This window comes from Salvelinus fontinalis, chromosome 4 (assembly GCF_029448725.1).
Source record: "Salvelinus fontinalis isolate EN_2023a chromosome 4, ASM2944872v1, whole genome shotgun sequence".
Taxonomy (NCBI): Eukaryota; Metazoa; Chordata; class Actinopteri; order Salmoniformes; family Salmonidae; genus Salvelinus; species Salvelinus fontinalis.
In genome coordinates, this window is record NC_074668.1 from 15,281,215 (window position 1) to 15,305,273 (window position 24,059).

The following is a 24,059-nucleotide window of genomic DNA, read 5'->3' on the forward strand; positions in this document are numbered from 1 at the left end:
CTGGAGAATATGTTGTTCTTATTTTGGCTGAGTCCAACCCTAACAGGTAGAAAGAACCACCACATACATAAAGCCAACTCAAATATTTGTAATGAGGGTTTATTCAGGCTTCCTCTTAGACCTTAGATGCAAAATATGGACATTTGTTTTCGGATGTCTTGGATTTTGGGGGAGAAGTTGGACATATTGAAGTGCTTTGTTTGTGCGTGGAAGGACCTTGTGAAGATGCTGGGGGATACAGGTACAAAAGTATCTATATTCACAGTAAAACGAGTCCTATATCGACATAACCTGAAAGGCCGCTCAGCAAGGAAGAAGCCACTGCTCCAAAACCGCCATAAAAAAAGCCAGATTACGGTTTGCAACTGCACATGGGGACTAAGCATACTTCCAAAGTTGTGGCAAAATGGCTCAAGGATAACAAAGTCAAGGTATTGGAGTGGCCATCACAAAGCCCTGACCTCACTCCTACAGAAAATTGAAGTGCCTTGTTTGTGCGTGTATACACTGGAAATGTAATGAAAACGTAGATAGAAGGTCATCGGCAGAGGCTCAGTGTTAAAGAAACTGAAACCGTGTCTGCTGTTTATTTCATATGGACCACATGGACCAGGTTGTCTTCTGGGGCCAAGTCAGAGATCTGTACATGTCGGTCACTCTCCATCTGGCTGCCATGGAAAAGCTAGTTAACCAACTCCTCTGGTGTAGTGTTGGAGGTAGACTGAGACAGCCTCTGAAATGGAACTCTATTCCCTATTCAGTGCACTCACTACCTTTGACCAGGGTCCATAATGCAGTATATTTCAGATGCGTCCAAAGGCTGAGACTGGGACCGCAGGGTCTTTCTAAATTCACTGTCCTGTACACACTAGAGTGTATGCCTCATCACAAGACAGATCAACAGCCCTGCTCGTGGTTTATATTACACAACTACTCATCCTTCCTCTGAAAGTTTCTAACTTCACCTTCACACATTGGGAGAGGAGGGATCACCATGGGCCACTATAGTGTTCTAATTTAGTTCTGGACATACACCACGTGGTCAAGCTGCTGCTGCTTTCAACTGTCGCTAGTTTCCTCTCTGACATGCTAAGCCCATTTAGGTGGCAAATAAAGAGCATTCAACTCATGTGGCAGACTCAAATCATAGGTGATACCATGGGCTCAGGGGTCAAAGCCTCTGACGGGGATAATGAGTCTGTATGAGATAGAGACCAGACGTCCCACAGAGCTCGCTTTACTAGCTGACAAGGAAGCCAACAAGGCCAAATCTGCAGGTTTAATATACACACCCTCTCAATTTAGAAGCCAAATTGGACACACTGTATATATGTCCCTAAAAAATAAGTCCATTGTTTCCATGCATACCAGCTCCAATTTGTATTAACCACAGGGTTTGTTATATTAGTGGCAGTGAGTAGACAATACCGTTGGAAAGCCCCATGGTTGAGGATCTAAATGAGTCCTTTAGATGTCACATAAATGTATACAATTAGGCCTATATGATATTATATGATGATAAACGTAAATATAACAGTAAATAAAACACTCAGAGGAGACCGGGGTTGGTTGTCACACATTTTACTCTTGTATGTATTTCTCAGCACCATTATATCTTACAAGACTATTTTCAATATTAGGAGAAAGACCAATGTTTTAGGTTGAAATGGGGTCCTTTTTATCCTCATCGTATTCCTACATGGAGTTATAAGCCATCAAACACACTCTCTCCACCAGCCCCATCGCAGGGTTGGTTGTCACAATGTTTGCTTGTAGCTTCCTTTTATAACAGGAAATCAAACAATAAAGCACATAGTCTTAGAAACGGCCTTTCTTTGATTGTGTAAACTTTATTTAACTAGGTAAGTCAGTTAAGAACAAATTCTTATTTACAATGACAGCCTACCAGGGAACAGGGGGTTAACTGCTTGTTCAGGTGCAGAACAACAGATTTTTTTTTCAGCTCAGGGATTCGACCCAGCAACCTTTCGGTTACTGACCCAACGCTCTAACTACTAGGCTACCATATTCCTAAAAAAAATCACAATTTAACGCCGTGACTATTACATATAACATTTTGAGTAAATTGGTGTGTGTATGCGTGTGTTTGCACATGCATGTGTGCGTGTGTGGGTGTGACAGAAAAAAGATGTGTGTGAGAGGGAGGCAACAAAGGGAGCTCTTTATAGCACAAAGCACAAAAGAGCTGGGGATTTATTGTACAGTGGCAGTGGCAATGTCCCCAAACAATATGGTTACAATGGGTTGGAGTGTGACAAGGGCGTTTTCATGTAAAAGACTCCATGAGCACTAATATATGGGCACATACAAATTGGTGATAAATGGAAGCTAAGAGGCTATATACAGTTGAAGTCAGAAGTTTACATACACTTAGGTTGGAGTCATTAAATCTCGTTTTAGAACCACTCCACAAATTTCTTGTTAACAAACTATAGTTTTGGCAAGTTGGTTAGGACATCTACTTTGTGTATGACACAAGTAATTTTTCCAACAATTGTTTACAGACAGATTATTTCACTTATAATTCACTGCATCACAATTCCAGTGGGTCAGAAGTTTACATACACTAAGTTGACTGTGCCTTTAAACAGCTTGGAAAATTCCAGAAAATTATGTCATGGTTTTAGAAGCTTCTGACATAATTTGAGTCAATTGGAGGTGTACCTGTGGATGTATTTCAAGGCCTACCTTCAAACTCAGTGCCTCTTTGCTTTGACATCATGGGAAAATCAAAAGAAATCAGCCAAGACCTCAGAAAAAAAATTGTTGACCTCCACAAGTCTGGTTCATCCTTGGGAGCAATTTCCAAAATGCCTGCAGGTACCATGTTCATCTGTACAAACAATAGTATGCAAGCATAAACACCATGGGACAACACAGCCGTCATACCGCTCAAGAAGGAGATGCGTTCTGTCTCCTAGAGATGAACGTACTTTGGTGCGAAAAGTGCAAATCAATCCCAGAACTACAGCAAAGGACCTGGTGAAGATACTGGAGGATACAGGTACAAAAGTATCTATATCCACAGTAAAACGAGTCCTATATCGACATAACCTGAAAGGCCGCTCTGCAAGGAAGAAGCCACTGCTCCAAAACCGCCATAAAAAAAGCCAGACTACGGTTTGCAACTGCACATGGGGACAAAGATCGTACTTTTTGGAGAAATATCCTCTGGTCTGATGAAACAAAAATATAACTTTTGGGCCATAATGACCATTGTTATGTTTGGAGGAAAAAGGGGGATGCTTGCAAGCCGAAGAACACCATCCCAACCGTGACGCACGGGAATGGCAGCATCATGTTGTGGGGGTGCATTGCTGCAGGAGGGACTGGTGCACTTCACAAACTAGATGGCATCATGAGGATGGAAAATGATGTGGATATATTGTAGCAACATCTCAAGACATCAGTCAGGAAGTTAAAGCTTGGTAGCAAATGGGTCTTCCAAATGGACAATGACCGCAAGCATACTTCCAAAGTTATGGCAAAATGGCTCAAGGATAACAAAGTAAAGGTATTGGAGTGGCAATCACAAAGCCCTGACCTCAATCCTGTAGAAAATGTGTGGGCAGAACTGAAAAAGCGTGTGCGAGCAAGGAGGCCCACAAACCTGACTCAGTTACACCAGCTCTGTCAGGAGGAATGGGCCAAATTTTACCCAACTTATTGTGGGAAGCTTGTGGAAGGCTACCCGAAACATTTGACCCAAGTTAAACAGTTTAAAAGGCAATGCTACAAAATACTAATTGAGTGTATGTCAACTTCTGACCCACTGGGAATGTGATGAAATAAATAAAAGCTCAAATAAATCATTCTCTCTACAATTATTCTGACATTTCACATTATTAAAATAAAGTGGTAATCCTAATTTATCTAAAACAGGGAATTTTTACCAGGATTAAATCTCAGGAATTGTGAAAAACTGAGTTTAAATGTATTTGGCTAAGGTGTATGTAAACTTCCGACTTAAACTGTATTTCTTTTTTCAATTATTAAAGCATATATAAATGATTCGACCATTTTCCATCCTGCAAATTAGGAATAAGCAAATGCTTTGATTTCTGGTCAAACAGATGGAAAAGGGGTCTTAGAAAAGTAGATTAGGGTTTAGTTCAGTACAGTAGAGTAGACTCGAGAAGAGTACAGTTCAGTACAGTACAGCGGAGTAGGGTAGAGTAGAGTACAGTTCAGTAGAGTAGAGATGAGTACAGTAGAGTAGAGTTTTGTACAGTACGAGTAGACTAGTGTATAGTACAGTACGGTAGAGTAGATTATAGCATAGATTATAGCATAGTTATAGCATAGTACCACAATGTAGAGTAGAGTACAGTACAGTACAGTAGGCTAGAGTAGTGTAAAGCACTGTACTGTAGAGTACAGTAGAGTAGAGTACAGTAGAGTTCAGTAGACTAGAGTTCAGTCCAGTACAGTACTGTAGAGTATAGTTCAGTAATGTACAGTACAGTAGAGAAGACTAGAGTATTTTATTTTATTTTGTATTTAACCTTTTATTTACAGTACATTACAGTACAGTAAAGAAGACTAGAGTAAAGTACAGGAGAGTATAGTACAGTACTGTAGAGTAGAGTAGACTAGACTAAAGTACAGTAATGTAGAGTAGAGTAGAGTGCAGTACTGTAGAGTACAGTAGAGTAGAGTAGAGTAAAGTACAGTACAATGCAGTAGAGTATAGTAGAATAAAGTAAGGTAAAGTACAGTAGAGTAGACTAGAGTAGAGTAAAGTACAGTACTGTAGAGTACAGTAGAGTGGAGTAGAGTTGAGTAAAGTGCAGTACAGTCGATTAGAGAACAGTTCAGTACAGTAGAGTACAGTACAGTAGACCAGAGTACAGTACAGTGTAGTAGAGTACAGAACTGTAGAGTAGAGTACAGTACAGTACAGTAGAGTAGAGTTCAAAACAGTCAAGTTTAGTTCAGTAGAGTAAAGTACAGTACTGTAGAGTACAGTAGAGTAGACTAGAGTTCAATAAAAAACTATTTTTTTTATGTTACCTTTATTTAACTAGGCAAGTCTGATTAAGAACAAAATCTTATTTACAATGACGGCCTACCGGGGAACAGTGGGTTAACTGCCTTGTTCAGCGGCAGAACGACACATTTTACCTTGTCAACTCAGGGATTCAAGCAACCTTTCAGTTAATGGCCCAACGCTCTAACCACTAGGCTACCTGCCGCCCCACAAGATTAGAGTAGACTAGAGTTCAGTACAGTACAATACAGTAGACTAGAGTTCAGTACTGTACAGTACAGTAGAGTAGACTAGCGTTAAGTGCAGTACAGTACAGTACAGTAGAGTTAAGTTAAATACAGTAGAGTAGAGTAGAGTTCAATACAGTAAAGAACAGTACCGTACTTTAAAGTATAGTTCAGTACAGTACAGTCCAGTACAGTAGACTAGAGTTAAGTACAGTACTGTACAGTACAGTAGAGTTCAGTTAAATACAGTACAGTAGAGCAGAGTTCTGCAGAGTACAGTACAGTAGAGTATAGTACAGTACAGTAGAGTATAGTACAGTAGAGTATAGTACAGTAGAGTAGAGTTCAGTAGAATAGAGTAGAGTTCAGTACAGTAGAGTAGAGTTCAAAACAGTAAAGAACAGTACTGTACCTTAGAGTACCTTAGAGTACAGTACAGTAGAGTAGAGTAGACTAGAGTTAAGTACAGTACAGTAGACTAGAGTTCAGTACAGTAGACTAGAGTTCAGTACAGTGCAGTAGACTAGAGTTCAGTACAGTACGGTAGACTACAGTTCAGTACAGTACAGTAGAGTAGAATAGAGTTCAGTACAGCACAGTACAGTAGAGCAGACTAGAGTTCAGTACAGTACAGTAGACTAGAGTTCAGTACTGTACAGTAGAGCAGACTAGAGTTAAGTACAGTACAGTAGACTAGAGTTCAGCATTGTACAGTAGCGTAGAATAGAGTTAAATACAGTACAGTACAGTAGACTAGAGTTAAGTACAGTACAGTAGACTAGAGTTCAGTACAGTACAGTAGACTAGAGTTCAGTACTGTATAGTACAGTAGACTAGAGTTCAGTACTGTACAGTAGAGTAGAATAGAGTTAAATACAGTACAGTACAGTAGACTAGAGTTAAGTACAGTACAGTAGACTAGAGTTCAGTACAGTACAGTACAGTAGACTAGAGTTCAGTACTGTACAGTAGAGTAGAATAGAGTTCAGTACAGCACAGTACAGTAGAGCAGACTAGAGTTCAGTACAGTACAGTAGACTAGAGTTCAGTACTGTACAGTAGAGTAGAATAGAGTTCAGTACAGCACAGTACAGTAGAGCAGACTAGAGTTCAGTACTGTACAGTACAGTAGACTAGAGTTCAGTACTGTACAGTAGAGTAGAATAGAGTTCAGTACTGTACAGTAGTGTAGAATAGAGTTCAGTACAGCACAGTACAGTAGAGCAGACTAGAGTTCAGTACTGTACAGTACAGTAGACTAGAGTTCAGTACCGTACAGTAGAGCAGACTAGAGTTCAGTACTGTACAGTACAGTAGACTAGAGTTCAGTACTGTACAGTAGAGTAGAATAGAGTTCAGTACAGCACAGTACAGTAGAGCAGACTAGAGTTCAGTACAGTACAGTAGACGAGAGTTCAGTACTGTACAGTAGAGCAGACTAGAGTTCAGTACAGTACAGTACAGTAGACTAGAGTTCAGTACTGTACAGTAGAGTAGACTAGCGTTAAGTACAGTACAGTACTGTAGAGTATTGTTCAGTAGAGTAGAGTTCAGTTAAATACAGTACAGTAGAGCAGAGTTCAGTACAGTACAGTAGAGTACAGTACAGTAGAGTAGAGTTCAGTACAGTACAGTAGAGTACAGTACAGTAGAGTAGAGTTCAGTACAGTACAGTAGAGCAGAGTTCAGTACAGTACAGTAGAGTAGAGTTCAGTACAGTACAGTAGAGCAGAGTTCAGTACAGTACAGTAGAGTAGAGTTCAGTACAGTACAGTAGAGCAGAGTTCAGTACAGTACAGTAGAGTAGAGTTCAGTACAGTACAGTAGAGTACAGTACAGTAGAGCAGAGTTCAGTACAGTACAGTAGAGCAGAGTTCAGTACAGTACAGTAGAGTAGAGTTCAGTACAGTACAGTAGAGCAGAGTTCAGTACAGTACAGTAGAGTAGAGTTCAGTACAGTACAGTAGAGCAGAGTTCAGTACAGTACAGTAGAGTACAGAACAGTAGAGTAGAGTTCAGTACTGTACAGTCGAGTAGAGTTCAATACAGTAAAGAACAGTACTGTACTTTAAAACCTGTTTGGGCTGCAAGCCCGAATTCGGTACGACAATGACAACAGCTGCAGGGCGCGAAATTCAAAATCTATTTTTTTTTAATATTTAACTTTTACACATTAACAAGTCCAATACAGCATTTGAAAGATAAACATCTTGTCAATCCAGCCAACATGTCCGATTTTTTAAATGTTTTACAGAGAAAACACCACATATATTTATGTTAGCTCACCACCAAATACAAAAGTGGACAGACACGTATGGATATGATTATGAAGTATGAATTATGATTCAAGTAGCATGCACAAGCCAACCGAAATAAACTAAAACCAACCTAAAGAGCCCAGAAAAAACTACCTCAGATGACAGTCATATAACATGTTACACAATAAATCTATGTTTTGTTCATAAAAAGTGCATATTTTAGCTATAAATCAGTTTTACATTGATGCTACCCAAAAATGCTAACACATAGCTAGAGTCTGAATCCAGACGGGAGTAGCCAGAGAAAATACATACACCAACGTCGGCTACTAATTACACCTCATAAAACATTTCAGAAAAACATATGGTGGATAACTAATGAAAGACAGATATCGTGTGAATAAAGCCAACATTTCCGATTTTTGAAGTGTTTTACAGCGAAAACACAATATATCGTTATATTAGCTAACAACATAAGCTAGCATAAGTCAGCACTAGCATTGGTCAAGCGCTAGCCTAGCACAGTTAGCCCACTTAGCACAGCACAGCTCAACAGATATATGAAAAAGCATCCCAAATTGGGTCTTATCTTTGTTGATATTCCATCAGAATGTTGTAACGGGGTCCAATGTCCAGTAGAGTCTTTAGTTGGGTTCCAGAACGAATTATTTCCCTCTTTGGTTAGCAGGCACGATAGCATTGCGGCGCTACACAGCGTTTCTTCAAAAAATTCTTCCGTCGTATCACATCTAAAGTCCAGAATAAATTGCAATAATATAATTAAAGTATATTGAAAAAACATACTTTAGGATGATTTTGTGACATGTATCAAATAATATCGTAGTCAGACATCATATTCACCGTTATCTACCTTGTTCCAGAAGCCGAGACCAAATTATGCTTCGCGCCCGGAAATTTTTTTTAACTGCGCAGGTCTCACAAGAAGGTGTGTTATTCAGTCCATGGACGAGATATTCGACTCCTTTCAATTCTCACTTCCGCATTACAGCCTGACGAAGGCCTGTGACGTGTCCCTATGGTCCCAAGTCAAAGGGCCTTTTATAGAGAAGGTCTTAAAGAGACACATCGCATTTTGGAAATCTCAATTCGGCTGGGAAAATGGCTGTAAAAATATTTCTGTTCGACTTAGAGAAACAATTCAAACCTTTTTAGAAACAGAAACTATAGACTGTTATCTATCCAACAGTAGTAAATATATGCATATTGGAAAATAAAAAGTTTCTTAGGAGGCCGTTTGAAAATGTGCACACATTTTCCAGTTTTTTCAATATTCAGCTTGCAGCCCAAACAGGTTAAAGTAGAGTTCAGTACGGTACAGAGACTAGAGTTAAGTACAGTACTGTACAGTACAGTAGAGTGTAGTTCAGTAGAGTACAGTAGAGTACAATATAATTGACTGTATTGTACTTTACTCTACTCTACTGTGCTGTACTGTGCTCTATGATGCTTTATTGTGATGTCCAAACCTGTGAAACATAGACATCTATGATTGGTACAGATTTGGTCCAGTCCATACCAACCAAATTTGGTCTTGTTTGGGGGCAGAGCTCATTAGAATAATAGCCAGTGTGTAGAATAATACCCAAACATGAAAAGGAGCATTCTACGTTTTTGTACCTTGTGTACCTATTCAGGATACATCACCATGAAGAGAATGACATCAATAATTATGCATTCTGTTTAGCAGAGATCAGGGACCCATGATGTAATTCTGTTACCTTGAAATTACCCACAACCAACCACACATTTTTTTTATAATGGAGTTGATTGTGACAACCAACCCCACATTCCATGTGACAACCAACCCCTGAGACAACCAACCCTGGTCTCCCCTACTGTACATACAGTACAATACATATATTGTTCCCCATTCCGGCATGGTCAGAGTGATGTCATCCAACTTTGACCTTAGAAGTTTCTTTTAACAGTGACTGAGTTAGACCACGGTAACATAACCCATATACAGCCTGCAAAACATAACCCAACCCCTTTTATCCAGTTTGTCAAGGCCATTACTATATTATATTAATTTGCATACCACAAAACCTCTTCAGACCTTTTCAAATATAAAATGGGCAACCCTGGCATTTCTCAGTTTCACATAAAAGCACCCAGGCCTCAGCTTGTGGTTTGTGAAAAGGTTATCCTCACATTTGGCCGTCCTTTTACACAACGCACATGTTGCCATCCTGAATCCTTACAGACGAGCTTGTAAAGAGTTTCATTTGGCAACATTTGGTTTTACTGAATTTATAATGGAAACCTAGCAGGCCAGCCATACACCAAGTCAGCACTTCTCAAGACCCCAACTAAGGAAGGAAAACCAAGTCCAAGGAGCAGGGGATTGAGTGTGGTGTCTGGGGGTTGTAGGTTGCGTTGGAGGCCTTACCTGCGGGCTGATGCCCATGCTGGAGGAGGTAGAGTGGTGTCCCGCTGGGCGGCTGCTGACAGAAAAGGGCAAAGCCAGGCTGGTGATGGGCGAGCTCAGCGTGCAGATGGGTGAGTGTGGAGGGCCTGAGGAGCTCACAGAGGACGGGATGAGCAGAGATGGGTGCAAGGGGTGAGCACCCATTCCCCTATGGGCGTGGTGTGAGCTGAGCGATGGTGAGGACAGCTGACCGGAGGGGTCTGTGAGAGAGAGGGAGGACAGGAACAAGGTTGATGTACACCTGATACACACATCTCCAACATATTTTCATCAGTATCGCTAAATTCAAAGCAGCCCTCTTCGGGTGGACAAGCTGGTGAACCAACATTTAATGAATCATTATATTGTATAACAGACATGAATCCACTCACTTTATTTGATCCCATGAAAACACAGGGTTCAAATTGTTTCTGTATTTGAAATCTGGTCTGAAATGTATATTCAAAACCTTACATTGCTGATTACGCAAGGGGGGAAATTAGCGTAAAGTGTGTCCTGAGCTGGTTGTGTTAAATCATTCTAAAGCCTTCTGTAGGATTTCCCTCCATATATCCAACAACAGAATAGGAGACTGCCCACTTCAACTAGCCTCCTGTACAGGATAGTATTACCTGCCACAGAAAGACTGAACTATGTGGAATGAGACACCTTCTGAGAAAAGTGGACAAGAGGACATGGACAGGGCTACACTTTCAACATTATATTATCTGTGTGGTGTAAAATGTTTGCAGTTTTTTTAATGATATCTGAGCGAGATTGACTAACAAAAATAATTCCCCCCCAAAAACTGTTTTAATAATAATATTAATTGCTTTATTTTATTGTATTTATCCGAGAGCCTTCAAAAGGATATCTGAGTGATACTGACAAACAAAATCAATGGGGGGCCCCCTGCCGGTAATTCGACCATGATAACAAGGTAGATAGATACTGTAACTGGCTCTACTATCAGTGACTGACATAACAAGAGGAAAAACTGATGATGCACAACCAAGTTTCGAAATTGCACCTTGTGGATTCTATTATTCCAACTCGGAACAGCAAGTTGAGACCACGACTGAGAACCCCCCCCCCCCCCCTCAATTTAAACAAATGTTTATTTTTATTTTTTTATCCGAGGGCCTTCAAAAGAGGGTCGTGGGCTGCCAGTTGCCCATCCCTGATGTTAAACATTCTTAAGCAGGATTTAGTGAAAGGCAAATCTATATGTGTGTGTAATCTTAAAACAATAAATTGACACATTTATTATACATACTCGCACTACGATGGAGTATCAATTTAGCCTGTAGTTAATAAAACTACCATTTGTACTGCAAAAACCAACCAGTCTAAACCTATTGAAATTCCAATCCATCAAATAGAAATGTCAACACCTCAATTCAAAGTTAATTTAATAGGCTTTGTTACATTTGTTAAATTCATGGCACACATGCTATACACACCAACATAAAAAACATATGAGCTTTACACAAACAATAAAACATGGGTAGTCAAACAGCATAAATGTCATTTGTGTCAACATGAACTTTGTCCACATAAATCACTGTGTTAAGAGAGTTTACAAGCTAGAGTGTCCCTGGTCCTTTTTAGTAAGACTGTGTTATGTAACTGGTAGTGTCCTTCTGTGAGAATTCTGTGGTTGGTTTGAGTTGTCCAGCTTGGCATGGTGCCCATGTGTGACAGACAGGTTTGGGCTGGGTTTCCCACCCTCACTACATCCCCAGTTATTCAGTGTGGGAGATGTGGAAGCTGGAATGTGAGACCCTGTGAATGCCTGGCAGTGCAGCAACTGGATCCTATTCTCCATCTCTGTATTCATTCCCCTATGGCACTGTCCTGGCTCTCTGCCAGCATCACAGCTGGCTTCAAATAGCATTGGTGTCCTTCTCAAATACTTCAACTGCGCTCAATTGCACTTGCGTGAATAAATTCAACCAATGGGAATGTCCCAGAAGTGCAGACTCCACATCTGGCACTTACAGGTAGGCTCAATCAAACACTCAACCAATTTGAAAAATAATAATACTACTTCAACTCAGGTCTGTCCAGCATAGGCCTGCAATCAGCACTACTCTTAAGGCACAGGTAAAGAAAAATAAGTCATTACATACACCGGATAGGTGCAGGGAAATGTGTTGTTTTACAGGGTCAGCCATAGTAGTATGGCACCCCTGGAGAAATGATGGTTAAGTGCCTTGCTCAAGGGCACATCAAAAGATTTTTCACATTGGTTGTCTCGGATATTCGAAACAAACACCTTTTGGTTACTGGTCCAACGCTCTAACCACTAGACTGCCAGGACATGCACACACAGGTAAACCTGGGTAGGCAAACAGAGAGTCAGGGTGGGAAGGCAATGGTGGCACCAACTGCAAGTGCAACCAAAACCTTCATAGAACTGCGACAGCTGTAACATATCTAATGACCCGTATTTGAGAGAAATTGCACTACAATACAGATTCAATGCTGTGACAGTCTAATACTACGTTCCTCTAACATTGATGTCATTAGAGATTCAGTATGATGTGGGCAGATGGATCCCATGGCAACTATGCATTCTGGATCACCAGTAAATATGATGTAGTCACTGAGTCCACAGATCTGACTTATTTAGTTATTCATGCCAAGTCTTGTTATTTTAATGTTAACACTGTGTTGAGGAATTTATGACTTCATTTCAATGTGTATCCAGGACTTGGGGCTATGGGCTATTCTAGGAGGGATGATGGGACGGAGGGAAGGAAGGAGAGTGCTGTCTTCTTTGTGTAGTAGTCTAGGCTGGGATTCAAACAAAACGTAATACGCCGACATCCCACTGGACTTGACTTTTAAAGTAGTGATGAGGGGAAAATCGATAAGGTTACATATTATTTTTGACGATATATCGTATCGTGTTGTTTTGACAATATCGCAATATTATTTGTGCGCTAGTTTGCTGTACCTGCACCAAAACTACAGTATTTTTCCTTTATAGCTTGTTCTCCATCTTCTTTTTAAATAGGGAGACAATTTGTTTTCAGCACTTTTATTTCCATTTTGTTTTTTGAATGGCTTCCCTCTGCAACAGACATATGGTAATAAATATGTTTGGAACATCTAAACGCAATACATATAGAATTGTGAGAATCGCAATAGATATCGTATCGGTACCTAAGTACTGTGATAATATCGTTTTTGTGAGGTCCCTAGCAATTCCCAGCCCTATTTTAAAGGTGATTTCCCTGACGTGTGTGTTCAATAAGAAAATGCCTCAAGAAAGGATTCCATCCTCTCTCTCTCAGTGTACAGCATCTGAACATCTATCTCACGTGATGTCAAGAACATTTTAGTATTTTATTAGGATCCCCAGTAGCTGTTGCTGAAGCAGCACAAAAATATTAAAATCCACACTATGAGGTCGAAAGAACATTCTGAAATGGTGAAAATGATCATAATGCTATTTTTGTGTAAGAGCTGTTGGTATAAAAAATGCCTGGAATTTCAGCCTGTTTAGGTGGGATGGACATGTTGGCCCACATCATGCCATCACAATGTGATCTGATTATATTAGACCAATGACTGTTCGTCTGGGGAAGGGGTGGGCCCTCCTATCAACCAATCAGGGCTGTGTATGTAAATATCTTCAAATTTGTTTCCTAATGACCACATGATAAGATTGGTCATTTAAAAGGCCAAAGGAGGCTCAGGGAAATAAATAGTTATTTTCATGAAACAAACACATACAAACACACACAGTGATTTATTACAATCACAAAGACTGCACGGGGGCTTTAATGATATGTTCCTAAAAAAACATGAATGGACCCAAAAGGAGTTGAATAAATGGGCATGGCAGAAATGTGTTTATCCAAAATGTGTTTATCCAGAAATGTGGATAAACAAACTATTTCTTTGAATAATGTACTAAAAGGGAGAGATGACAGCCAGTGAATGGTTTTGGAAAGAGATATCATTTCAGTGGAGAGATTGAGCTTAACTGTGACATGATTCGTCCCTAATGACTCCTGGGACTGAAAATAGGGAGGGACTACATGAACTACATGAAAATAAAGATGTCTGATAGAGGTCTGATAGAGGTCTGATAAAGACCTGGGATAGATACAGTAGAGGCATCTCTCCAACAATACTCTGCTGTAAGCAGCACAGACAGACACTACTACATGAAACCTGACCCCTTGACATCACCATAGCTGTCTAAAGAGGGACATTGTACTGTAATTGTTGTTGTACCCACATAATCCAATAGAACATCTATTGTTATATGCCGCTTATACCACATACACTTGCCTCAGTGTTTCCCCTTGGAAACATTAGTGTGGGGGTGGGGGGTGGCAATGCTGCAGTTGTAGAGGCTCTCTTGGCCGCAGAAACAAAATGCTTCTGTTTTAAAGCTAATTTCCTGCAATTGTACACTTTTTGCCATGGGGCTGATAGAAAATGTGCAGTTTTAAACACATTTTACCATGGCTTATGCAGTGTTCTTATGCTATCTGAGTGACTCAAACATTATAACAAAATCAATGGGGGCCCAATGCCATGCAAATGTTTGAATTTTAGATTCTCCCTGACTGTCTAGTTGTTATTTTGGGGATTGTTCGTTCTCAAAGATTCTCTTATTTAAAAATATATAGGTCCACTATAGGTCCACTTTTCTACATACTGTATATCTGCATTTAGTCTTTTAAGTTTACACTGAAAACTATTTACCATCCCAAAAATGATATATAAACAAATAATAATAATGATGATTATTATTTATGTAACTTTTTGCAGTGGCGACCACGATTTAGCATTGGCAGTGAGCCTCTGCTAAATGCATATAGGGGTCACACTGTCTCACAAAATCACTTGTCTCCCTCTCCTGTAAAGATGTGTTTCTCTAAGAAGGCATGTAGAAAGCTATCCCCGCGCTGCCAGTCTGCTTTCACTATAGCCCAGGCAATAGCTCAGGAAAACATAAGCCCTGTGCTGGGAAGAAACCCTCTTCCATTGGCTTCCTCTCCCATCCAATCATACAGTGCATTCGGAAAGTATTCAGACACCTTCACTTTTTCCAAATGTTGTTACATTACAGCCTTATTCTAAAATGTATTCAATCGTTTTTTGCCTCATCAATCTACACACAATACCTCATAATGAAGAAGCAAAAATATTTTTTCCTGAAAAGTTTTGCAAATGTATAAAAAAAATAAGTATTCAGACACTTCACTCAGGACTTTGTTGAAGCACTTTTGGCAGCGATTACAACCTTCAATTTTCTTGGGTATGATGCTACAAGCTTGGCACACCTGTATTTGGGGAGTTTCTCAAATTTTTCTCTGCAGGTCCTCTCAAACTCTGTCAGATTGGATGGGAGTGTTGCTGCACAGCTATTTTCAGGTCTCTCCAGAGATGTTCGAATAGGTTCAAGTCCGAGCTCTGGCTGGGCCACTCAAGGACATTTAGAGACTTTTCCTGAAGCCACTCCTGCATTGTCTAGGCTGTGTGGTTAAGGTCGTTGTCCTGTTGGAATATTAACCTACGCCCCAGTTTGAAGTCCTGAGCGCTCTGGAACAGATTTTCATCAAGGATCTCTCTGTAATTTGCTCCGTTCATCTTTCCCTCAATCCTGACTAGTCTCCCAGTCCCTGTCGCTGAAAAACATCCCCACAGTATGATTCTGACACCACCATGCTTCGCCATAGGGATGGTGCCAGGTTTCCTCCAGACGTGGCGCTTAGCATTCAGGCCAAAGATTTCAATATTGGTTTCCTCAAACCAGAGAATCTTGTTTCTCATGGTCTGAGAGTCCTTTAGGTGACTTTTGGCAAACTCCAAGCGGGCGGTCATGTGCCTTATATTGAGGAGTGGCTTCCTTATGGCCACTCTACCATAAAGGCATGGTTGGTGGAGTGCTGCAGAGATGGTTGACTTTCCAGAAGGTTCTCCCATTTCCCCAGAGGAACTCTGGACCTCTGTCAGAGTGACCATCGGGTTATTGGTCAACTCCCCCGATTGCTCAGTTTGGCAGTGAGGTCAGCTATAGGAAGAGTCTTGAAGGTTCCAAACTTCTTCCATTTAAGAATGATGGAGGCCACTGTGTTCTTGGGGACCTTCAATGCCAGACATTTTTTGGTACCATTCCCCAGATCTTTGCTTCGACACAATCCTATCTCGGAGCTCTACTGACAATTTTTTTAACCTCATAGCTTGGTTTTTGCTCTGACATGCTCTGTCAATTTCAAACAACCTGTTTTTGTTTTGTCATGATAGGGTATTATGTGTAGATTGATGAGGAAAATTGTTCATTTAATCCATTTTAGAATAAGGCTCTAATGTAACAAAATGTGGAAAAAGTCAAGGCGTCTGAATACTCCGAATGCACTGTAGGTCAGTCCTGATATTCCACAGGATAATCTCTTCCATTCGCCCATTCTGCTTTACCCAGTACTGAAACATTGCATTAAACCTTCTGGTTTGTGCAGACCTTTCTCATGTGTAGTTTTTATACATGTGCATGTAATGTAGTCTCCCCTCCCCGGGGCTTTGTTTGGTTTCAGGAGACAAAAGTACTTCCAAGTTTGGATTGCTGCACTATTCTCAGTCTTCGGAGACAGAATCCTCTCCAGGCTATGTGTGAGACATGTCAACCCACCACATCACAGAGAAGTGTTAAAGTCATCTGCATGCCCTCTGGAGGTTCCCATCATCCTCTTGTCTATTCTGAACCGCAGATAGCATGTTATCATTGGGACTTTCCATAGCAAATGAACACCTCAGGAACTTTAACAAGGCAATAGAAGCGATTCAGTTCTGTACAACCCGTTTAAACGCAGTTCAACAAACCAATGATTAGATTAAACTCGAATCAAGGCTCATGACTAGTTTTATCTGTTATTTAGATGTCAGATAAGTGTTTATGTTGATGAATATGTTTTACTGAATCAACATTCTACCAGTTGCATATGATAGGTAGTCACTGGATTTTTTCACACACCAGATGGGAACTGTGAGGGCTGTGGAAGAGAACTCAGCTCAGGCTGTATTGTAACATCCCACTGGGAACAGATGTCAATTCAACATCTATTCCACGTTGGTTCAACATAATTTCATATCAATTGTGTGGAAAAACGTTGATTCAACTAGTGTGTGCCCTTTGGGATGTCGACATAGGAAAATATTATTTGCAGTTGACACAGTTTTCAGGCAAAGACAAAAGAAAATGTCCACCAAGAGGTTGAATATTAAAAATCAGGTGTCCTAAAAATATAAGGTACCACCACGCTTCACTAGAATACCCTGCCAGTCATGTTTTTTGTGTTGTTTTTCTGGAAAATTGTATTGATTTTGTTTTAACAGTGACTCAATTGTCAGTTCCATGTAAAGTAATTGAATGATTACGTTTCCAATCATGTTTACATTGTCACGCCCTGACCATAGTAAGCTGTTTTTCTCTGTGTTGGTTGGGGCGTGATAGTGACTAGGGTGGGTCATCTAGGTGTTTGTATGTCTATGTTGGCCTGATATGGTTCCCAATCAGAGACAGCTGTTTATCGTTGTCTCTGATTGGGGATCATATTTAGGTAGCCATTTTCCCCATTGTTAGTTGTGGGATCTTGTCTACAGTAAGTTGCCTTTGTGCACTCCAGTAGCTTCACGTTTAGTTTGTGCTTTTGTTGTTTTGTTTAGTGAGTTTCTCTTTATTAAAATGATGTGGAACTCTATGCACGCTGCGCCTTGGTCTCATCATTACAACGATCGTGACATACATACTGTTGTCATTATTAACCATGTACAATAAGAAACCAAAAATGCCCAATGCAGACACTATTTTACATTATATCATATACATGTATAGAAAACAGTAACTGGTTGATACAGGTGAGACAAACAGAAATTGTATAGGTGATGCACAGGTGTGTTCCTGCTCGGGGGTTTATCACAGGTGATCCTGCTAGGGGGTTTATCACAGGTGTGTTCCTGCTAGGGGGTTTATCACAGGTGTGTTCCTGCTAGGGGGTTTATCACAGGTGTGTTCCTGCTAGGGGGTTTATCACAGGTGTGTTCCTGCTAGGGGGATTATCACAGGTGTGTTCCTGCTAGGGGGTTTATCACAGGTGTGTTCCTGCTAGAGGGATTATCACAGGTGTGTTCCTGCTAGGGGGTTTATCACAGGTGTGTTCCTTTACCTGTGGGTCTCCTGTGCTGGTGAAGTGGGCAAATGCCTGTGAAGCACAAGCATGCTGTGGGCGAGCCGCCCGTCTCCCCCGGACACCATCGCTGAGGAGGTGGGGCTATCGAGCACTGGCTCTTGAGGAAGCCTGTACGGGCATATCACATGGGAAAGGACTATTAAACCCACTGGATGAGGAATTCTCTTTAGAACACAGCAAAGCTCACATGCACAATGAAAACATAAATCTCCCAACAGCTGATGAGTCCTTGGATACATTCCTTTATCAAGTGGAAGGTAGTTCAATCATGCATAAGCCAATTATATTTCCATACATTGTACATACATTTCAAGTAACATACTTTAGTCCATACATTGAGAATAAAACAAGAACAAAGACCAGTGGGTGCAGTAAAACAAAACAAATAGATGAAAAGGGTAACCTTTTTTATAGAGATCTAGGGATTGGAAGCACTTCAAAGACGTTCTTATCAGTGATAGGTGTGCTACTGAAATGGCCTCTAGACACAAGGAAAACACTCAGTTGTGTAAAGTACTGTAAAGTACATATTCTGGTCTGAGGCCTAATTAGAAAGATGCAACAATGAGCATAGCCATAAAAAATCTTTAAACAATTATCTTAAAAAATATATAAAAGTATCTTTGGCACAGTCAAGACGGAGTGCATACTGGTGATGTTGACAATGCAGCTCTTTGAATGTAATAGGTCATTCACCAGCTTTAAACCTCATGCTATACTATCTACACTTTTAGGCAAAAGGGTTCCCAAACGGTTCTTCGGCTGTCTCCATAGGATAACCCTTTTTGGTTCCAGGTTAAACCCTTTTTGGTTCCAGGTAGAACTATTTTGGGTTCCATGTAGAACCCTCTGGGGAAACGGTTTTACATGGAATCCAATAAAGTTCTTCCTGGAACCAAATGTGCTCTACTTGGAACCAAAAGGTGTTCTTCAAAGGGTTATTCTATGGGGACAGCCAACCATTTCAGTTCTAGATAGCACCTTTTTTCTAAGAGTGTACTGCCAAATTCTCTTGAATGACATTGGAGGCACTATATCCGAGCTGTGAAATCTGAGCTGATGCAGCATGAGAGAGAGTGGAAAAAATGGTGTGTGCGCGCGTGCCTATACCCCATAGCATGTGATCCAGGCAGGGGAAGTTTTGACCCCAGGTTCAACTTCATGGTCAGGGTTTATTCCTCAACTCATTCTTCGAGTCAGCTCTGCTCTGAATAGCTCCGCCCTCTCTGCCTTTCTCAGGGCCCGACCCATATACACAAGGCATCTCAGGGAAGGAGTGTTGATCTAGGATCAGGTTCCACCCTGTACATACTGTATAATCTTATTCATTATGATATAAAAGGCAAAACAGATCCTAGGTTTCGGCCATGCCTCACGTAACACACAAGTCTCTGAGACAATGTTCTCTCTAAAAAAAATGTTTTTTGCCAAACAACGTAATCAAATGAGTGAGATTTCATTTTTTTAAAGACACAAAGTTCCTTTGACATAGACTGAGACAAGGAATCATTTAATACACAGTGTCCAGACTTCCCTCTCTCCTGATCCTCTCATTAATTAATTTCATGGCCAAAACAATTCCCCTTCTACTGCCTTCTAGTACAATATTAGGGAGAAGCTGTTAGGTCATTTACAGTAATACAGCTCATTTACAGTTAATACATACTGTAGCAAAGCAGCTTATACCATTGGATAACAAATATGCCTCATGAGAGTATATCAATTTGACTCTCTTTGGTAAATACGGAACAATAACAATAATTCTAAAACAGGAACACAAGCAATTGCACACACACACACACACACACACACACACACACACACACACACACACACACACACACACACACACACACACACACACACACACACACACACACACACACACACACACACACACACACACACGCAGACACACAGTTGATTGTTGTACAGTGCGTATTCCCTGAGACAGATTCCATCACAGGTTGAACCTCAGGTGCACCAGAAGAAATATTGAGCTCTGAGTTCATGATCGAATATCTTGACAAGGGATCTCAGAGCATACCCAATCACCACAGTAGTGCTTTCATCCTGAGGCCATTACAGAAGAACAGCCAGGTTAATATCTGTCGGCTGAGCCTGGCTGGTCCTCACTCACTTTTACCAGAGATGGAGAAAACCATCTAGTCTGTGCAGTCAGACACTGACAGAGGAATGCTCACTGCACTGATGTCAGACACGTATATCACCTCAACTAGCTGTTCAACTGTCTCTTGTTTATAGGTTGACAATAAACGAGCAAAATGCAGTGAGCAATGAGCAAAATAATCCGAATATTGCAATTAATATTCAGGAAGGTGAGTTCCAATGTGAGTCCCCAATACTGCCACCTGCAATCCACTTGCAATATCATGTTCATCACATATATTGTGCAGTTTACCGGTAAACTTCATGACAAAATACACCCATAATAAAACAGAACTCAGATATCTTATTCAAGCTCTTATTTTGAAATTACCAGCAAACCATCCATCGTCTGTAGTTTGCCTCTGAGTATACTGTAGGCTACAGTGCAATGAGGAGCATGCTGCTGGTGCTGGCATTGTTTTTGTAGACGGACTGGCCTGGGACTTGGTATTGTCTGTGAAACATTGACCTAAAGCAATTAAGTTCCCCTTTAAACCTCAACAAAATAAAAGGGACAGCTGCAGACCTTCACAATGGACAAAACTTCACCTTAGACACAGACCTGCCATGCTGTAAAACATCATTGTTCTCTTTAAATGGTGGGCTCTTGACTGACTAAATACGCCCTTCCAGGTTGAAGGACGTATTTAGCAACGACCATGGACTTGGGAGGATATGGACTAGGTGTGTGGCTTCCTTGTGGAAATCTAGCTAGGGCTCTCGCAGCCTGTAAAAATGAAATAGCTATAACATGGAGTCCACCTAGGAATGGTCTTCCATGTAGGCAACACTGTGAAAGATAAGCTCTGTCCAGTCAACTGGGAAGAGGGTGCAAGAAAAACATCTGACACACACAAACAGCTGAATTAATAGACATAAAAGAGAATAGTGGTAATGAAAAAATATTGTACTTGTAGAATGAGTTCTTATTTCTAGGGAAATAGTATAGCCTAGTGTATACTGTTTCTAAAATGATAGCAGAGGAGTGAACAACTCTCAACAGCAGCAACAACAACTTCTCACCCCCGCGTTCTGTCAAAAAGAAGTATCAGAATGCCAGTTAATAACCTTCCTAAATATTCTGAAATAAAAACAAGATATATATGTATATATCAAGTTAGAGATGTTTTTATTTTGTATTGTTGAGAATACATTATAACAGGGTACGTTTTTCTGAATGGATTATCTAAATAAAGTTAGCCTGAAAAAAAGGAAATGCTGAATGATCATTGTTGGCTTAAGCAATAATCAGTTTGCCAAATCTTCATATTCACACTCATATTCACGCGTTATTATTGCACGTCCTGGATTTAAATGTCTTCCTGCCGAGCATGTATTACTTAAACGTTTCAATGTGTCCTCTATGTTGTAATCATCATCAGCTGTTCATACCATAATGTATTACAAATTGGTTACAAAGTATCTCGCGTAAAAGTTTATCCTTGAACGATAATCGACTCGCCTATTAGGCTACTTTCTCTATGCCATGATGATGTCATGATGACTGATGTTTTCAAACATGCCACAACAACAGTGTTCGAGAAGTCTTTGCAATGGAAGGACCAGTGGCAATTACAAATTGTAATGTCACATTTTATATCGGATGAAACTTACCAAAAGAAAGGAATGGTTTGGTTTCCATGTTAGCTCATACCAGCGGATCTTCCCAACAGCAATACCGGCCTATCACAGATCAAGAAGCCAAACGTGGGCTCTAGTGAAAGTGACAGTTCTAGCCTTGGTCGAAATCCAGCGATGTCACCGCCGACTTCGTGAAATCCGGACGTGAATTCAGATTGACAATACCTTCCGTTTACTGTGTTTTGTCCCACAACCATTGCTCGTGTGCTTACCACAACCTGTGATGGGGACCCTCCAAGGGGGATTCCCAGTATGGCTTAAAGAATCAGCGACAGCCTATTGTGTAGACCTATTATTATGCCCCCATCCTTGAGCCCTAAATGCTGATTGGCAGAAAGCTGTTGTATATAAGACCTTGTACCACTGGTATGACCAAAGGTTTATTTTTACTGCTGTAATTAGGCTGGTAACCAATTTATAATAGCAATAAGGCACCTCGGGGGTTTGTGGTACATTGCCAATATACCATGGTAAAGGGCTATGTCCAGGTACTCTGCGTTGCGTGGTGCATAAGAACACCCATTAGCGGCGGTATATTGGCCATATACCACAACCCCTCTGCCTTATTGCTTAATCATAGTACAATAACTTTATTTTCCTCTACACACAATATTGAGTAGGCTATGACATTCACATAGACCTAGTATATATAACACATTTTACAATGATATTTAACTTTGAAAAAGGAAACAATTTTGCATTGTTGGTTTATATACCGTTGGCTAGTATATTATTTTAGAGATTATATGTTTTAAAAATGCTCAATGTTCAACAAACTTGGAGACAGCGTATACTTTCTTGGTGAAGTGTTTCCAGCGAATAGGAACGAAGAAAAGCATTTGGTAAAATAACAGGCTGAGGGCTGAGATAGTGAGATCTGAGCTTGACTGTTCAGACACCCTCCTCTCAGGGAAAAATGCCCCAGCAGAATGATGACTTTTCCTGTTGTGTTTAACTCTCTCCACAGAGACACCTAGCCAGCCAATCCATCAGCTGTTGGAGTCCGTGTTGAGTGGAGTGTGTTTTCGCAAAAAACAGATCAACTCCCTAACACCTACCCCGTGTCCAAAATGGCACCCTATTCCCCATATAGTGTGCTAGTTTTAACCAGAGTCCTGGCAAAAAAAGACCAAATAAGTGTGCAATGCATTTCCTGTCACACATATCGCAATGTTCCAGATTAATATAATTACATTCATTATCTGATATGTTTGATCTCTTCTTAATGAATAGACCAAAAAATGTCATCCTGTTCCTTCTCACATTCTTAATATATACAAATACTACACATGTTGTACAAAAAGACTGCCATAAATCTCCACACTTCCTTCCCCTGTCTCCCACTTCAAGGAAAACCCTCCCAGTGCACACACATCATTAAATTATCTTTCCCCCCAGACCTGCACCTCTCCCTCCCTCCCTAGATCTGCTCCCCTCCCACCCTCGACCCTAGACCTGCTCCCTTCCCACCCTCGACCCTAGACCTGCACCTCTCCCACCCTCGACCCTAGACCTGCTCCCTTCCCTCCCTCGACCCTAGACCTGCTCCCCTCCCTCCCTCGACCCTAGACCTGCTCCCCTCCCACCCTCGACCCTAGACCTGCTCCCCTCCCACCCTCGACCCTAGACCTGCTCCCCTCCCTCCCTCGACCCGCTCCCCTCCCTCCCTCGACCCTAGACCTGCTCCCCTCCCTCCCTCGACCCGCTCCCCTCCCTCCCTCGACCCTAGACCTGCTCCCCTCCCTCCCTCGACCCCAGACCTGCTCCCCTCCCACCCTCGACCCTAGACCTGCTCCCTTCCCTCCCTTGCTCCTTCAGCCCTAGACCTGCTCCCTTCCCACCCTCGACCCTAGACCTGCTCCCCTCCCACCCTCGACCCTAGACCTGCTCCCCTCCCTCCCTTGCTCCTTCAGCCCTAGACCTGCTCCCTTCCCACCCTCGACCCTAGACCTGCTCCCTTCCCACCCTCGACCCTAGACCTGCTCCCTTCCCTCCCTCGATCCTAGACCTGCTCCCTTCCCTCCCTCGATCCTAGACCTGCTCCCTTCCCTCCCTCGATCCTAGACCTGCTCCCTTCCCTCCCTCAATAGACCTGCTCCCCTCCCACCCTCG

At 41.3% G+C, this 24,059-nt stretch overlaps 1 protein-coding gene across 3 annotated transcripts in view; it reads right to left on the reverse strand.

Annotated features, from left to right (window-relative positions):
• Positions 1-23,321, reverse strand: part of LOC129853140 (retinoic acid receptor RXR-alpha-B-like) — a 39,412-nt gene extending 16,091 nt beyond the window's left edge. For 2 of the 3 annotated variants that reach the window (XM_055918867.1, XM_055918866.1), the window contains exons 1-3: positions 21,921-23,320; positions 18,114-18,245; positions 9,907-10,145 (exon numbers count right to left, since the gene is read on the reverse strand). In XM_055918867.1, coding sequence (XP_055774842.1) covers positions 9,907-10,145; positions 18,114-18,245; positions 21,921-21,948 — 399 coding nt within the window. In that variant the 5' untranslated portion in view covers positions 21,949-23,320. Of the gene's footprint in view, positions 1-9,906; positions 10,146-18,113; positions 18,246-21,920 lie in introns of all 3 variants that reach the window. The other variant, XM_055918868.1, reaches the window with a different exon arrangement.
• Positions 23,322-24,059: the final 738 nt, after the last annotated feature.